At 31.9% G+C, this 18,782-nt stretch overlaps 2 protein-coding genes across 6 annotated transcripts; both read left to right on the top strand.

Moving 5' to 3' along the window:
* Positions 1-2,171: 2,171 nt before the first annotated feature.
* On the top strand, positions 2,172-11,702 carry LOC112289755 (uncharacterized). Of its 5 annotated transcripts, XM_024535271.3 has the most exons (17): positions 2,364-2,868; positions 3,722-3,926; positions 4,032-4,150; positions 4,411-4,517; positions 4,964-5,051; positions 5,251-5,553; positions 5,790-6,684; positions 6,804-6,858; positions 7,196-7,277; positions 7,762-7,839; positions 8,153-8,257; positions 8,491-8,534; positions 8,738-8,912; positions 9,093-10,205; positions 10,595-10,845; positions 10,958-11,393; positions 11,590-11,702. In XM_024535271.3, exons 2-14 carry the CDS (start codon positions 3,797-3,799, stop codon positions 9,162-9,164), a joined length of 2,253 nt encoding a protein of 750 aa, XP_024391039.1. In that variant the 5' UTR covers positions 2,364-2,868; positions 3,722-3,796; the 3' UTR covers positions 9,165-10,205; positions 10,595-10,845; positions 10,958-11,393; positions 11,590-11,702. The 5 variants fall into 5 exon arrangements, with proteins under 5 accessions (XP_090110708.1, XP_024391041.1, XP_024391042.1 ...); XM_090254582.1 differs by lacking the exons at positions 2,364-2,868; positions 10,595-10,845; positions 10,958-11,393; positions 11,590-11,702 and adding an exon at positions 2,172-2,316 and having other exon boundaries at positions 8,500-8,534; positions 9,093-9,446; XM_024535273.3 differs by lacking the exons at positions 10,595-10,845; positions 10,958-11,393; positions 11,590-11,702 and having other exon boundaries at positions 2,361-2,868; positions 8,500-8,534; positions 9,093-9,446.
* Positions 11,703-12,168: 466 nt separating this feature from the next.
* LOC112289528 (uncharacterized) lies at positions 12,169-18,568 on the top strand. The gene is made up of 10 exons (XM_073537605.2): positions 12,169-12,299; positions 12,465-12,680; positions 12,993-13,058; positions 13,304-13,513; positions 13,660-13,749; positions 13,939-14,109; positions 14,893-14,994; positions 15,294-15,373; positions 15,870-15,981; positions 16,315-18,568. Exons 1-10 carry the CDS (start codon positions 12,264-12,266, stop codon positions 16,408-16,410), a joined length of 1,179 nt encoding a protein of 392 aa, XP_073393706.1. The 5' UTR covers positions 12,169-12,263; the 3' UTR covers positions 16,411-18,568.
* The last annotated feature ends 214 nt before the right edge of the window (positions 18,569-18,782 follow it).

Genomic DNA, 18,782 nt, shown 5'->3' with positions numbered 1-18,782 from the left:
TTGAAAAACAATCATTTGGAAAGAAACAACCATTAAAAATTATTTTTTACAACTAAATAAATCAAACAAAAAATGATCTAAAGAGATTTTAAGAAATTAGTTTTAACTTAAAAATATATTTAAAAAATAATTATTTAGTGAAAATCATATATAGCAGATCTATTTTATTCTTTACTATTGAAACTTTAGAAATTGCGAAAAAGAACTTGATTTCAGTCAAGAGAACAAAGACCATACTAAGACAAGGCAAAGGAATGCACAGTATGAAAGACAATTACACCACTAAAATATTATTTTAAATTATTGTGCATTTTTTTTTTTTTTTTCATTTAAAAACTACAATGGAAATTAGATATGATATTAATTTAAAATAAAGTTGTCAATATAAAAAAAATAAAAATAAAACTTTACAACAAAAAATACCTTACATTTAAGATTGTATTCAAGTTTAAAAGAATAATTTCAACTTAATAATTATTCTAAAGATATTATTAGTTAGAAATAAAATTTCAAAATGGAAAATCAAAATGCATCCGCAATTAAATTTATATTTTAAATCCTAGTTAATAGTAATTTCTTTAGTAGAATACAGACAATTAATTTCATCATTATAAAAGTAAATGAAACAATGTGTAAATTTAAAAGTAAATTACATTAATAAAAGTTGGTGTGTGAAAGGAAAAAGAAGATAAATTTAATAAAATAATGGAACTACGATGGAAAGAAAACATGGATATATTTATTAATTGGAAATGATATATAAATAATTGATTGATCTATGTTAAAGAAATGTAAATATTGATGAAGGCATTGAGTGCTACCACGCAGAGGTGGATGTGTAAATTGTAGCAACAAAAATACTATAAAATTGTGTGTTTTTATAAATGCATTTAAATTTGACACTATTGCATACAATATGCAAAATAAAAAAATGATTCAGATTTCTATTTGGGTATATTAGACATAACCAAGAAGCAAATAAAACATAAGAAATAAAGTTGAAAATTTTACCTGATAAATACCATAAATTGATTACAAAATAAAATAACAGTGTCTCAATATCCTTTCAAAATTGGCTTGTTTGAATGAAAGTCTAGTAATAATATTAGTTTATAGAAGACTTGATATGAAAATTAACCTACTTTATTGCATAAGAGTTATTATACCATAATCTAAAACAAAAAATAAAAATTTACACAAAAACTACTCTCATCAGAAGAATACATACTATGGGTGATAAAAACTACATATTACAACACTATTGACTTTTCTATGAAACAAATAATGAATCTTATTATTCATTAAAGCAATGTTATGATATTGGACAAAACAAAGTTGACTTTATAGTTAGATTTTTAACAATGCGAACACAATTTTTTCTTATTGTTACAAGTTTTAGATTTTTATATTCATTCAGAAACATCTTTATCAAATTTCAAACTTAAATCTCAATTCTCAGCATTATTTGAATGAATTAAAGACAAATCAAAAGTACTATGTTAAGTTTTATGTTAAGTTTTATTTCAGTGTACAATAATTAAAATTATTTTACAAATTAGGAATATAACATTTTAAGAATTTTAAAGTGTAATAAATACACATATGTACACTCATACATACATAAATGAAAAGCAATCTCAAGACATTATGATAACTGTGTAAAAATCACCAAATTTATGGAATTTCTTTTTTTTCTGTGGATCAACACATGTGAAAAACACTGTGCAATAGTAATTTTTTAAAAAATCTTTATAAATCAATCAACCAAATCATGTGTTATTGTCATAAGTATACAAACTTATTATCAACACCAAATCTATTAGTTATCTTTCATTTTAGTTAAAAACCAATTCATTGCAACATTTCATTTCAGAATATCCAACTTCTCACATCACTTTCTAAACATTACAAAATACATATATATATATATATATATATATTTATATATAATTATGTATATGTAGAAAAATTACAATAATAAAAAATACTTGAAAGAGAAGGCGCTTGAAGTGGGTTTACAATTAAGTGTCTTGCCCCAACTTTTCCACTACTTTTTCACGAAGTTTGAATAGTTTTTTATTTTTGTTTATTTTTATTTACTTTTTTGTTTGTGGGTTTGCTTTTCCCTCACATCCTAAAGCAAGCTTCATGAAATTGGGCCATAAAATCGCAGTTTCGGGAGGCACCCAGCTTTGGTGAGGGTGGCGATGGTAGTGGTGGCGACGACGATGCGAAGAAGACCAGCTCTCTACCATATAAAACTCAAATTGCCTTTTCCGTATGAGTTTCCCTCCGCTTTAGGGTTTCCACCACCAGGTGCGCTCTCGCACCTTTGTCCGGATTCGTCTTCTTTTCTTGGGTTTTTTTCATGTTCCCGATTCTTTTTTTGGGTCTTTTTGGGTTTTCGCCACATTCCCCAGAAGCGAGCAGCAGCAGGGGATTGCTTGCTCAGGAGCTAGTCTGGTTGGTCATTTCATTGTTGCAAAGCCCTCGGAAAGCTTGCTGCCGAAGGCGTCGCCATCGTCGCCGTCGTTGTTCTCGTTCTCAAGCGGCGTGTGAATGCCGTCAATTGCAGCATTCATCTCACTGTTTTCGGGGAGGTGTACGACAGGTCGGCGTTGGCCTTCGTGGGATCGGGTTCAGAGGTTTGGGGAGCACCCCGGGGCCCCGTGCGATTGTTAAGTGCGGGATTCGCGTTGTCGGTTCGGAATCGAGTGTCCATTGTTTTGGAGCCAATTCGTTCCGATTGTTGTTATCACGTGTACAGTAGTTGGGAGGGTGACTATCATCTTCTTGGGTTTTTTCGGCTAGGTTGATGGGCGTCGTAGAGGATGAGAAGCACCCTTGGGCATTGAATTGTTCTCTGAGGTACGCTTGGTTCCCTCGACTTGTTTTGTGATGTTTTGGTGTCTTCTTCATTTCTTTGCAAGAGCTATATGTCCGTGTAAAACGCTGCATGTCTGCTCTTTATATGCTTCTCTGTACGGGTATGAAGAGGAGATGGGTATAAGGAGTTTGGATACAACACTGAAAATTTCTGAAGGTTTTGCGCTAGATGCCATTGATTTGACAGAGTATGAGTGGAATTTATTACTTCACTGCTTGTTGTATGTTACTCTACTATGAGAAGTATTAATCGTAGGTAGTGCTGCAAGGTTGAGCCATTTCAGTGCATCATATTGGTATGATGGTCACGCGATGTTGAGGCGCACTGATTTTGAGCTTGTAGAGGATAATATTGTGATAGAATTCAGTTCTGGAGGGGTGGGGACCACATGTAGACTATCTTATTCTTTGTTGTCTTTCCCCTTTATCCACGATTTTTTAAAACTTCTTATTTTACTCCATTTTATTATTATTCTTTTTATTATCATTATTATTATTTAGCTACATTTCGCCATCTTCTTGTGGCGATTCTTTACTGGTTTAGATAGAAATGGTGTTGACCTATCATCTTTTGAATGATGATGTGCATTTTGTTTTCCAGAGACAGCTCTGTAAATCAAGTGTGAATTAGTTTTAAGCTGGTAACGCATTGCTTTGCTTTTATTAGTTTTTCAGGGGTTCATGTTCCGTTACTCCATTTATGACCACGTCATGAATAAACCCCCCTTGGAGCAATCGGGAGGGTGTCGTTAATAGCATTGTCTTCTGTATGAAATAGAATATTGGGGGTTGCTTGGGAATTATTTTCTAATTTAACCTGTTGTGGGAATGGCAGCTTTGGTGGAGATGTTGAAAGCAGTATGAGGTTTTGAGTACTCCAGCTTTATAATCTGTTCTCAAGGTTGTGGAAATGGCTCGTCAGGATGAGGACATGGATGAAACAGGGCCGCTATACAAGGTTAAGGTTGTTCCGTTTCTGGGTCGGTCAGTGCCGATTGTGCTCCAGAACGATAATGGCCCGTGCCCACTACTAGCTATTTGTAAGTACTGACCCACTCCAGTAAGTGCATGTGTGTGTTGTAATTTTTCGCGTTAGTTCATCAGAATGTGACGTGATGTTTCGTTCTTTTTCTATTTGTTTGCAGGCAATGTTCTTTTGCTGCGAAACGATGTCAGTTTGGGCATAGATATCACTGAAGTATCTTCATCAAAGTTATTGTCTCTAATTGCAGAGAGGCTCATTGATACCAATGTCTTAAATGGGGTAATCTACTCTTTCATTATTTGATACTTCGTCTCTCTGTAACGACTTCGACATTTCAATCACGTGAGTTGTTTGCGAGCTGCTCCTTGTGCTAGATGCCATCTTGCTGAGGATGCAGCTGCGTTGATTTTTCATCCACATTTCCTGGCTTCGTTCAATCTTTTGTCAAGTGATTGATACTAAATCTATTTCTTCGTTAACTTGTTTATTTATATCAAGTAAATTTAAAATTGTTGGTTTATTGCTGCGTCTATTGTCAGGAAAAAAGTATGGACTACGAGCGCAATTTGCAGAAAAATATCGATGATGCTATGCCGCTACTTCCTCGCTTGCGTACTGGCATTGATGTAAACCTTCGGTTCAGACAGTAAGTAACTTCTTGTGGCTGCTGTGTTTAGAGTTGCTGGTCAATGCCCGTAAATACTGAATTTTACAGTTTCATTTTATTGGACATTTTTGCTCTTATTTATTGAATATTTAAGCGGATGTAAATGATTGTATGTTTCTAGGGGGCAAGATTTTTAGTGCTAGGTATAATGTCAATTTCATGTGCCTGGAATCTAGGTTATCACTCCCCCCTCACCAGTATCGATGTTTCTCCTTCAGTTCATCGTTCACTCAGACACTCTGAGCAGTAATGCAAGTGGCAAGTGTTAAGTACAGAGCATTCAGAGTTTATGCGGCATTCGAAATGCACTTTCTACTACATATTGTTCGGGAAAAAAGTAAAAAATAAAACGTAATCTTGTAAATTACATTTCAGAATCTAGGACGTATAGTTGGTTCTAACTGGGTCCGCTCCTGAATCTGCAGTATACATGACTTCGAGTTTACGCCAGAATGCGCAATTTTTGATCTTTTTGACATCAGCCTTGTGCACGGATGGCTTTTCGATCCCCAGGTAAGGTTACTACAAGAATTATTATCTTGTGATTGAATTCAAATACTCGATCAGCTTTTTGGTCGTGATTGAGTGATTTATTCAGTCTTGTATGCTGTAGTGTAATGTTAATTTGTTCATTTTTGATACGAGAAAAGCATTCTCAAACTCATTGTATAGATGAAGATAATAAAATCATGTAGTGATGCCTTCCTTTCAGGATAAGGAGACTAGCGTAGTAATTGGGTCAGACTCCTACAACACGCTTCAGGAAAAGTTGGTTGCACTTCAAGCTAGCAGGATAGCAGGGTCCCGTGAGCTTTTATTAGAGGAGCCAACGGTTGATTTTGCTGCAGCAACTACTGCCACCTTGGGGGTGCCCAAACCTTTACCCAAGGAATTGTGGTCTAGCGAAACATCTTTTGAAGATGTTACAAATGAGCTGAATCAAGAAGAAACGAATCAATTACCTTTTGATCGGCAGAGGAAGGGCGATAGTCAAGAAGCTGCCATGTTAATGCTGGTATGAACGCTCAATTTGGGTACTTTTGTATCCCCTAGCTAATGAGTACTTTCACTTCCGATATTACGACTACGTTGAGTTTCAAATCTGAGCAATATCTGTGCAAGACTTTCAATTATTTACAAGTTTAGAGGTTAGCAAGTTCAAGTTAACGTATTTGTAAAACATCTACCAAAGTTTTTTTCTTTTCTTCCAGTTAAATACAGGAAAGAGTTTTGTTCGACTTTTGTGTGCAGGCTTTGCAACTTTCTCAGATTGAGGATTCCCAGAATGTAGTAGCTAGTTCTGCAGATGAGATTGACCCCGCGAAAGGTGACTTGGATGGACATCTAAGCGATAATGGCAACTTCAGTTTGTCATCTGGGACGTCCGTTGGCTCCAGTGGACACCTGATAACTCCTTTGGAAGAGCTCGACATGCCAGAGGAAGTAGCCGAGATTGGAGCTCGAGAGGAGAACTCTGTGATGCACGAACCAGGCGTGTCCACGGATATTAAGAGTCACTCTTCAACCGATGTCAGTGATCAAGGTTTCCTGAAAGAGGAGGTCGTTGAGGAGAGATACATAATCACTTCAGAGCTAAGTAGCAGCTCCTCTATATTCGATTTGGGTGATGATGTGGATCGGCCCGTTAATCTACTGGATGTTGGCGAGGACATCTTTACAAATGAAGATGACACATCATCAAAAGATTTAGGCCTTGATGTTCACAAGCGTTTGGAACCTGATCTGAATCATTCAGCCTCAAAGACAACAGACCTAGATTTAAATATATCTGACGAGCAGGTAGGCTCCCCGAAGTTTGGCAGGACTGAGCCAAGAGATTTCAATCTAGAAGGAACCTCAGACAAAGTTGAGGAGACTGTTGTAGCACCCACTGTAGCTGGACAGCAACATACACATGTGCTCAATTTTGGACCTGGATTTGAAGATGAAGAACCTCTTTATGAGGGAGAAGATGACTTTGCAAATCTAGGTGGTTCCAATCAAGGTGACACTGAACCTTTGTACGAAGGCGAAGTAATTTTGGCCGGGCAAGCCAGTGAAAGTGAATCTGATTTTGAGCAGCTACATGCAAGGAAAGGCGACTCGGGCTCACATAATACGATACTCAATATTTCTGATCGGGAAGGTTAGTTTGAATAAATGACAGCTACAGTGCATATTTCAATGGAAGGTCATTTCATGCTTCACCTAGTAGGTTATCTTTTGTATCACGTCGTTATTGTTTCGAGCGATTGATCTGTGCAGGTAACATAATTCGGCGTTTCTTGGAGGACAATGCAAGTCAATTGACAATCTGTGGGTAAGCCTTGAATCATTGAAATGTTTGTACCTTGATAGTTCTTCAGGGGTAGAAACGTTGGCTTGCTATGATTAGTTAGGATTTTCTCACTGTTGGATTTTGCAATCTAGGGGGAAAGTTAAGTGAATGCAAAGTCATCGTTTGTGCTTAGGATGTATGGGCAGATTGTTAAGGTCCAAACTCTTACTACATTTAGGTTTGCTGGATTTTCTATTTGACTGTGCCAGTAATTGTTGCCCGACTTCTTTAACGTCCCACGTGTGAGGTTTATGAAACCTTGACCTTGACCTTGACCTTGACCTTGAGCATGACCAGTCCCGTGCACTTGAAATATCAGACTGTTTAGCTTGGTTGAAAATCTGAAGGAGCTTGAGTTATGTGTATTTTTTCGAAACAACCACTTCAGCACTCTTTTCAAGGTACGCAGTTTTCATGACAGGAGTGCCATGTTCTGTAAGATAGTGGGAATACTCGCTGTTTTTTGGGCCGCTAGTCTGTCTTTGAGTTAAGTGTTCAAAGCTTTGAGGTTTGTTCAAGGTTCATGTTTTGAATCTGAGAGTACATTAGCATGTTTGTTCGCGTTTTTGCGAGAAAAGAGTGCGAGTGAGAATAGGTGTAGTAACGTTGGGTAGTTGCAGAGCCCTCCCTTTCTTTTTCGGTCAGAATCTCTTAGTGGATGCGAGATGTAAATAAATCATGAACCTTCCACTTAACAGTTATGAAGAGTTTGATTTTAAAATCGTTTCGACTGTAAACACTTGCAGAGAATGTGTTATCAGTAGTTACGACCTACGGTTGCTCTTGTGCTGGGAAGTTATCTTATTTATTATTTATTTATTTATTTATTTATTTATTTATCCTGTCAAATGTGGAGTTGAGTTTTATCTGGTACATTTTGTGCAGCGTGGTGGTAAGTTACTTCTTCTTGCAAGTGACCAAGGGTATTTACACCATCCTGTGGTTTGGGAACAATTGGACTCGGTATGTGGCTCGAATGCTCTTAACCAATGGCGTAGCTTATCATGTATACTTACATGACAATATTGTTGCGTACATTGAGATTTCTGTGTTTCTCTTTCGATCTCATTCTGATTGTTTTAATTACTGATCTCTTAATGAGCTGGTGGTTTTCTTACAAGCTGTTGAACTGTTGGCCGTGTAATATTATCAAAGTATTGCCATCAGTCTTTTTACGGTCTTTTGATGATCTCTTTGACCCTGCCAACCTCGAAACACTCACTTGGACCATTTTTCTTAAGTTGAAGTGCTCGTGTTGGTCCCTTTGTTGTGGAAGGTTGACGGTGACACGACCTTCCTCAAAGGAGACTTTACGCCTTTCACTGCGGAGGAACACAATAATGGCTCATGGAACATGGAACCCACCCCCAATGAACCATCAGTACGTTTCATATTCCCTAGCAACCATATGGGGTATACCTAGCCCCGGAGTTCGCCATTTTGTAGGATAACTTTGTTTATTAATTTATTTGTAACACAAGGGGGGTTATATTTTCTGTTGACTTTGACTGGAGTAGTTCCTCAAAGTTTGTAACTCGCATTTTAAGCATTCTTCAATTGTTTAATTTTATGTAGAACTTATGATGGCTTTTTTGAATGTTTGGCATTGGTTAGGGCGTTCAGGATTTCAAGTCTACTCATAGCGGACCTGAGCAAGAGTAAGAATATTGTATATGTTATTCCCAGCCTCTCTGTCTTTTACAATGTTTGTCGTTGCCAATGAAACCCTCTGTAGTGACCGTCTTTTTGTTTTAACACATTTTGTCGATGGTTGTACATGGTTTAGATTTGCCTAGTCCATGTTTTCACTTGTATGTATTGGATCTCGACAATTGTTTTTTAAAATGTTTGTGTTATGCAGCTTGGATTCACAATGTGCTTCCGACCTAGAGCTGGCTTGGGCGCTTCAGCAAGAGTTAGATCGGCAACAACAGCAATATCAACATTCACCACAGAATTCTCCTCAGATGCCTGTACAGTCATCATCTGGCCCTGTACCAGCCTCTCCACAGCCCTCACCTTACACCCGCCCAGTGGTAAGACTTGACCACTCATTAACTTTCTTTGTGGAAGGCTCTTCTGAATGGTAGAGAAGGATTCTACATCCTCTTTTGGTTCTCTGGCTTCATTGTTCTGTCACCACTGCTCAAAAGGAAGTCCTTTCACCACTTTTTGATTCAGGGCAGACTGATTAAACTATGGACATCAACATGCAGGGACCATCCAGGGGCCAACCAATTATGCCAAAACCAGAGCCTGCTAAGAAGGAAAAGTGCACTATAATGTAGATGAATTTAGCTTAGGTGTTGCCAGAGCAGATCAGTTTGATGTATATAATCCATTACACATAGTATGATGCTAATTACAGATGTTCAAGAGATTGTTAAAATCCTATCCTGCTAATTCTGAAAGACGTAGTAGCTACTACAAGCTAAGTAGTCTTGTAAGGTAATGCTCATACCACACCCGCAGAACTCTGCATGTATTGCTTGAATAGCATCAAAGCATTCATGATTTTACAAGGTAGTAGCAAGTATCACATATGGGATACTTGCTGCAAATTTACAGTAGGTACCATTTGCGACTAAGAGTTTTGTAGTAAGGAGTGAGATAAAGCTTTTGCATGATCACAATCAAATGAAAAAAATTATCCATTAAAAAGACTTGTCTAAAACCAAAGTAAGAACCATTAAAAAAAAGAAGTAATATTACTCAAATTCATGCAACACATCCACTGCCTTTATTTAATGTTGAAACTGCCAAATCCTGAACTCTAAATGATCCTATTTTGAAACACACAAGATTTAGAAACACTTCTTGGACCAAAACCATAAGATTTGTTCATTAGTGCTTTCAAATTACCTAACTTAAAAATAGATTATCATATTTAGAAAATTGAATTTACCTCGAAATACTAAATACTTATACCATACTGATGTTATATCATATGTAGCTATGATTTCCTCATGAGACTGTTGCATACATTAATTTTGTTCAGCTCATTTCATATGATCATGTTTTTATAAGTTGCAATTGATTTAAATTTTATTATTTTATTTACTCACAAGTTATATAAGTTGCAAATTTATTTAGAAAGTAATCTGCACAATTTTCTTGTCACACAAAAATCGTAGATATCATATACTTGTATATTTTTACAATATACAATATATGTATAGCTTTTGAGAAATTTCATTTTTATCCAAAATCCTGAATGTATTTTTAAAAAAATTACTAAAATATACATATAGAAATTTTATTTTTATAATAAATATGAGTACAAAACTAATTCTACGTATGCTTATACCATTTTTGTACTAAATAATACTGTGAGTATTTTCTCAGATAACTTTTGATGTTTTCCTTTGAAAAATAATGTTACAATAATTACATCAACAAACAAATAATAAAAAAACCAAAACAATTTTAAAATAGAAAAGCCCAACATGAATATGTGAATGCATATTGAATAATACTTTTTCAACTATATTTTCAAAACTTATTCATTACTCCAAATTGGTGATAATTCTAAAACTTATGTTTAATGTACAAAAATAGAGGTATATATATATATATATATATATATATATATTTTATGGATTGCCATGTCAATTAAGTGGAGTTGCTGCTAAATATAATGTGTCTGATTTTATCTTCATTATATGCAACTGACTCCCCCCAATCTTGCTTTGAATTGCCTTTGACTTGCTAAAATCAGCTCATTGAAGTACACATAATGCATTAAAGGACAAATGTCATCTGATTTTTAATTAGTGACTCATAAATTGCTCCAATTCAATATATTTTTTATGAAGAGTTCTTGATAAAAAAAAAGCCTTCAAATATTTCAATATCCAGCTCTTGTAGAAGCATTGCCAACTCAATTTTCCATCAAACAACAACAAATAAGTAATGAAAGGGCTTTTTGAAGAAAACGTGATAAGCAATGAGACCAGAAAAGAAATAAAGGTATGTGCTAAGTGGTGAACAATTTGTGATTTAATTATGATTATTATGATTACAATATATTTTGATTTTTGTTTGATTGTTTATCTATAATTTTCTTGTATGTATATTGAAGGAAGATGACTTTGATACAATGGCTATATTGGCAATGTTGCCTGATGGAGCCACCATTGATTGTCCAAATTATAAAATAGACGATGTTGCTTTTGGAGAACAATTCAAGCTTCCAACCAAAAACAACATTGATGCAAGCTTATGTCTTGGAAAATATAACCCATCTTTGGGCACAAGCAATAGAAAAAGGTCTAACATTGTTGGTCGTAGACAAACTTCAAATCTTATACCATTTGAAAACAAAACCCACATTTCAATGGATACTATTGAGCCTATTAAGTTGAACAATAAAACATTGATTCCAAATGGACTTAATATAATGAGGTATAAGAATGAAGTTGACAATGACAAAATCAACATAGAAAATAAATGTGTAAAAGAGAATTCAAATTATACTACATTATCAAACATTAAGGAAGACTTGGATAATAACCTTGGTAAGTGCTTCTCTCAAGTCATGATTCAATTGCTAATTGTTTCAAACCCTAATAAAATTTGTTTTAGTGCACTAATTTGGAAAATTTGATTTTGATGCCTTAGTGGGTTGTGTTTTCTTTTGTTTTGAAAAGATGTTTGAAGTTTTAATTTGCGAGGTTTTAGTTGTGTGTGATGAAATGTATTATAATATATTAGGGATACTCTTGGAAGATGACGATTCCAAAAAAGACCTAAATTTGAATACATTTGATCAGCACAAGCACAAAAGTTTCTCATGTGAAGGAGAGAGAACAGATTTAATTTGCAAGGTACCTCCCTTTTCTCTTCCTGCTTGTGGTGTATTTCATAATAATTTTTGTAATGGATGTTTCAGAGTTATAATTTGTTTTTGGTAAATGGAGTATTAGAAATAGAGTTCTACACAAATTCATGCTTTAACGACCTTGAGATTTGATAGATGCATATCAACAAGTAACCCTGCTAAGCTCAGAATGATAACATCACAGACTCTTGCATAATTTTATCGTAATTTCATGAATTGCTGGCATCTGGTTGTTAATTTGCTAGGTGATGTAATATTTTATTTTATTTACAGAAATACTACGAAATAGATATGAAATAGATATTAAATCTTTACCTTTGAATCAAAAAAGTTTAGAGAAAAAAATGATGAAGTTAATTCAAAAAATGAATGCATAGCATGCATTAAAAACACGCAAGATGATTTTGCAACACAATTCAATGAGAAGCACAATGTTGAAGAGTTTTCAACAAACAAGACCACAAACTCTGTAGTTGAATCTTTCAAATCCATAATAAAACCAAAATATCAAAAAGATGAACACAATGAAAAACTAAAGGAGCTTGAAATGGTCAAGCAAGAAAATAAAAAACTGAAAATTGAGGTACTGTTTTATATTCCACTCAACAATCCATTCATGCATTAGTTTAGAATGTTGATAACTGTAATCTTTTATTTTAATGATATATAATATATTCAATCAATACATGGTATTGGTTGATTATTGCATAAATGTTTTGCTAGTGATAGCGATTGATTGTTTTGTTAGGTTCTGAGTTTCGGAAGAATTTGTTTACAACTTGAAAAACAAAATGCTGATGTTGGAACTAAAATTGAAGAGAAGTTGATTAAAGAGTATGGGATTCTCAAAGAAAGATCACAACACTTGGCTTCACAAATTCAACTGGATGTACAATTGAACAAAGAGAATTCAAAGGGTTTAAGAGAACATTTTAAGTCACTCCAAAATATTCATACAAAAGAAGTAAGCATGAAATCGATTTTGAACATGTAAAAGTTCACATCTAATGTCTGATTTCTGTTAAAGTTTAAGTGTGAGTTTTAATTTTAATTTTGAAATTTTCATAATTGTTTTACCACGTAAATTAACAGTACTCTTGTCTTTGTAGAAGTTGGGCTGTGTTACTTGGAGTTACTTTCATGTTGTAAATAAGTTTATATAAAAATATGAAATACAATTCATGTATTTTAATAAACATTTTAAGTTAAATGAAAATAAATAAATATGATATTTTATAATATTTTGTAAATATTTTTTCATGTACATGTCTTTTAGATCGAAATTATCAACAATTCGTACCTAGCAAAATCGAATGAAAAGGAAAAAAATTCAAACAAAGAGGTATATTAATGCATATTAAATAATATCATTGATGTTACTTCAAAAATTATCTGAAATTTATTTTGATGTGTAATATGCAAATAAATATATTATTATTATTATTATTATTATTATTTTTTAAAAATTTTAGAACAAAATGAAATAAGTTGAGTTAAGTTAAGTTAAAAATCTGAAACACTTGCCACATCTAAAGAGTAAATTTATGGGTATTTTGATTGCACTAAAAATAATCCTACAAAAATCAGATGCTCATTGTAGACGTTTTGAAAAAGTTAGCTGCAAGTGCCAATTATTGGTCCAAAAAATTCAAAGAATTCAAAAACATACAAAAATCTAAGAAACAAGTGTATGCAAAGAATAAAAGAGCATGGAATAAATTAATGGGTGAAGTAATGCTTGAGCATCGATCCATTATGAACTATGACAAGCATCAAACAATTGAGAATAAAAAACTGGTATCTTTAATGTCATGTATTTTTTTTTATCCTCTATTATTATTAATTTTGTGTTGTGTTTTCAAAAATAACTCATAATACCTTCACTATTATTTAACATGCATCAAAAATCACATAATAATTATCAACCAAAGAAAGCACTATAGTTGGAAAGAATTTCAGGTACATTGGAATCATTTATACATGAGGTGAAAATAGGACTCCTTCATCAACAAAGCCATTTCCAATCCCCAATTGTATACACTACATGACTCATATAAATAAACTATTGTTTCCTCTTCAATGAAGTTGAAAAGCTTTTCAACCTAAAGTGTGTAAGAAAAATGTTTTGTTTGACTTTATGCCTACCAATGTAAATGAATTATTGGTGTTTATTTTATTTTTCATATATATAGTATCATTAAATTTCACTTTATGGGGTGTAGGAGACACAAGAGCTAAAATGTATACAACAAATGATGGAGGATAAGAAGCAAAGGGAAGAGGTGGAGAGGGCGAGGGCCATGGCCTCAAGCATTGCCATGGACATCCAAGGCTTTGTCGCGGACCTCGAGCTTCAACGAGATGCAGCCATGCTTCATGTCTTTCAGCTTCAGGTGCCATGTCAAAACTAAACTAAACAAAACAATGCACACACAACATGAGAAGAAAATAAAATAAAAAATGTAATGAAAGGAACAAACAAACTTGATCTCCAAATCCTAATTTCTAATTTATAGTAAAATGATATTGAGAATAGAGTGCTCTTGTATAGTGGATCTTCCCAAACCCTAAAAAAAGATGCCCTTGTGTGTTATCTGAACCCTGATGAGGGTGTTTTTTTTTTTTTTTTTTTTTTTTTTTTTTGTGGGTTACTTAAACCTTATATTGTAAGGATGATGATATTATTTGGAATTTTCACACTCTGAATGTTATAGAAGATGGTTTATTCTAGTTAATGCATACTCTGAACCCTAAACCTTATTAAGCATGCTATTCTGTGGGTTTCTAAATGTGTAAATCTTAAACCTTATAAAGCATGCTATTGTGTGGGTTTTCTAAATCTTAAATCAAAAATTTTATAAAGTGTAATATTATGTAGGATTTCTAAACTCTAAACCTTATAAAGCACACTATTTTGAAGGCTCTCCAAATCCTAAACGCTGACTTTTATAAAGTGTACTATTTTGTGGGTTATCTAAATCCTAAACCTTACAAAGCATGCTATTATGTAGGTTGTTAGAACCCTAAACTTAAAACCTTGCAAAGTAGAATAGTCTATGGATTCTCTAAACCCTAAACCTTGTAAAACGTTCATTTTATGTGTTCTCTAAACCCTAAACTCTTACAAAGTGTAATATTATGTGGGTTTTCTAAACCCTAAATTGTTTTGACCTCAGACTGAGCAGCTGCTTCACCGAGCTGTTGGGTGGCAGCACCTCCACGTTTCTCAAAACCATGTCCAGCAAGGTTGCGTTCACACTGCCCCAAAGCACCCCAAGGTAGCAGAGTGGTTGTAACACCCTTCATGCTATTATTCCATATTTTGTTTAATTCAATGAAAGTAAAAATAATTAAATTATATATGTATACCATACATTTGATATTTCTAAATTTTGGTGCACTGATTACATTAGTAAATTTAGATTATAGGGCATAATCATTTTTTTCTTATATGAAATTGTATGTGGATGGATTTGAGCACAATAGATCATCCATCTTTGTATGTGATGTTGAAAGTTTATATTTTCTAGTGTGTTGTGTTTGATTTCATTTTGGAAATATGGTTATCAATATAAAGATTCAAAGGGCATTTATTGAACTACTAGAAGCACAAGAACACTATCAAGACCTACAAAATAGTAAATCAGCATTGCAAAGGCATCGACTTTTACTCAAAATCTAGTGATTCAAAAATATTGAGTTTAAATACATGTAAATTTTAATACTTGAAAGAAAATATTAAAAATATATAAAAATCAGAAGAAAGAATGATCGTATGCACCACATTCTAAATGAATTTAACATCATTATTCTAACATCATCCTATTAAGATAAATATATTCATGTGTGCTTTTGATATGAGATTTAAGAATATTGTACTCCCCCCCCCCAAGAAAACAGATATAAAAATAGAAATATATATTATTCTTGTTGGTAATAGGATCAATATTTACTGATTTGTTTTTGATATTATGAATATAATTTACGTTTTGTATTGATTTTTGTTTATAAAAGCCTATAAATGCGTCCAAAATGAATTAATAAAATGGAGAAGTTTGAATAAATTAGCACGAAAAACATTCTTCAATATTAAATGAATTGTAATGTAACCGTGCATTTCATGTATCCATTCATACTGTTTTTTGTAGAACAGTTGCAATTATAAAACATGTGATGAAAAAGTACATGGAAGAAATGTATCAAAGAGCCCACTGTTATGTATGGATTCAAACCAGTATTTGTATTGTAAATATAGACATGACAAGGTAAACCTTCTTGTTTTTTTAAATATACGAATTAGAAGAACGTATATGTACATAGAAAATGGTATATATATATATATATATATATATATATATTTAACATTCTAACTTTTTTCATTAATACATATATATATATATATATATATATATTTAAAATTCTAACTTTTTTCATTAATATATATATATATATATATATATATTATTCTTGAATATTGCATTATTAATACAGTCAGAACTAGATTCAGGTTTTCTCTAAAATTTAACTTCTTTGTGTATGCAATAGACTTTTGATTAATCATAACATTATTTGTTTATTTTCTTAAATTTTTTAAGCAGGATTCTCTATATTTGCAAGAACAAAATAATTTCCTTTTACAATCTCATGCTAGATTAGAAAATTCATTACAAGCTGCCAAAAGGTTTATTATTTGATGTGATTCTATTGGTGTTTTTGATTACATGTTACAAATAAAATTGTAATCAATGTCTCTAACTTTGATAGCTAGCTTAGTTCCAAGAGTATGTATACGATATTTTCATAATTATTAAACCATAATTGATTTTCAACTCTTTATGCCATCAAATGTTGCATATATTTTCTTCAAGTTAAAATAATAATTTAGTTATTAAATTAGATACATCATAACAATTTTAAGATATTAATTTTTTTAGTTACCACCTTTAATTTTTCAGAACAACTCATGTTCAAGTAAGTCAACAATATTTGAATATAATAAAAGCATCACTTCTAATCTTTATTTTTTAATAATTTTAAAAACTCAAATACTTTAATAACTTTTTTTTTCTATGGCATATCAACCAAATTAACACAATTTAAAACTATGTTTTTTATTAATTCTTCATACCACCAAATATTGTATCTATTTTCTTTAAGATGATCGAATTATGAAATGAGATATCTTTTAGAAATATAAAACAATCAATTGCTATTTGTACTACGTCCAATTGCTTTGATTTACTCATGTTCAATTCCACCAATGATATGAATGCACTGAAGGTAGGATATCTAATCTTCATTTTTTTGCAATTTATAGAACTCAATATCTCTAACATTCATAGCTTGCATAGTTGTAAGGGTATGTCAAGTGTTTTTTAGAAAAATATCTAGCTTCTCAAAATTTGAATAACTTTTCAAAATCAAAGTTTTTAAATAATTCATATCATATTTTGCAATAGGAAATGATCTTCAAAATACACATCCAATCAACTTCAATGTAATATATATATATATATATATATATCTATATAATGCATGATATTTGAGAATATTTTCACGTTATTTTGTGCAATCATTATATTACCTAATTTACTAAATTAAAACCTTAAACCACTGAAATTTATTAAAATGCTCAACATATGGACTTAATATGTCCATGTTAATACACTTCATACAACTCAATTGGAAAAAAAATGAGATAACATAACCTTTAAACTATTGTTGCATTTTGAATGGTATCTATAGTTTATTAAATAAACGTCCTTTTTATTAGTAATAGTTTGTAATATAATATAGAATTTTAAGTTATTGCTTTAAAAAGTATTATTTCAAAATTAATCAGTTCTTAAAAAATATAAAATCTATAAATAATATTAAATTACAATGCACAAAATATGATTCTATATAGTCCAATAGATTTTATATCATACTTGTTGCATAATATTGACAAATAATTTACTACTTTCTTTTCATCTTTTAATTCTATCAAAATCTTGTTTGTAATTTAGTAATCCATATCACATAGCAAGTCATGAATACTTATGGTTCTAAATTTATTTGTTTTGATAAATAATTTAATTTTGAGGCTTGTAATAACATTGTCATAATTATCAATTTCATATGTGTAAAAGTAGATGATTATATCATTTTTAATATTTTCTAACCACACATATTTATATAAAAAAAAAATTATATTAAAAAAATCATATTTTTATCATCATTTAGGTTAAAAAAACTATATTTTTATTATTATAAAGTTAGGATGTAGTCTTTTCTAAATATTATTTAAGTTATAGAATATTAAATTCCTCCTTAGTCTTTGCAAAGCTTACTCTCAAACGCAAAGTTTTTTTTTGTCTTTTCAAAGAAGATATTATAATTTTTAAATCCAAAAGATTTTATGTACAAGCTTTCACCACCTCTAGAAATACTTTGATTAAATATAGTATATTGCAATATCCACCTTCAAAAGCATGTATAAAAAATACTTCTATAGCTTAGCTCTAATTTATTGGAAGTAATTTCACTTCTCTCTCTCTTTTTTTTTTATTTATTTATAAGGCGTTTGAGAATACTCTATTTATTATTAGTAGCTATTCTTTGGCTTCATTCTATGTTAAACATAGAAATATTTACCAATTGATGCAAAATCTTGATATCTAAAATATTGTTGAATATCAAACAATGACTTTTCTTTTAAAGATGTTATGCTAATAAATTTATTTATTTTTTCTAAAAGATCTTTGGCTCTCACATCTTCATTATATGATTTCTAAATTTTATGTAGCTCAATGAAGCAGTCATATCAAAGTATAGAAATTCAATGTGTTTATTATATTTTATATCAGGAGATTTTTAAAAAAAATATTATTTTGCTTCTATCAAGCTATTGCAATTTTTTTGCAAATGAAGGTCTTTTTATTAGCTCTTCAATAATCAAATAGTCTCCAATTATTGATGCAAGTCTTGAGTCACCTTTTTTTTTTTTTTTTTTTTTTTTAAAATTTTGTATGCTTTACATTATACATATAATATTTCTTGAAGTATCTGTATTATCAAAGTTGTC

The sequence above is a fragment of the Physcomitrium patens genome, chromosome 12 (assembly GCF_059467195.1).
Source record: "Physcomitrium patens ecotype Gransden chromosome 12, ASM5946719v1, whole genome shotgun sequence".
Taxonomy (NCBI): domain Eukaryota; kingdom Viridiplantae; phylum Streptophyta; class Bryopsida; order Funariales; family Funariaceae; genus Physcomitrium; species Physcomitrium patens.
Note: the sequence above shows the minus strand (reverse complement) of the source record. Positions and strands in the feature narration are given on the sequence as shown.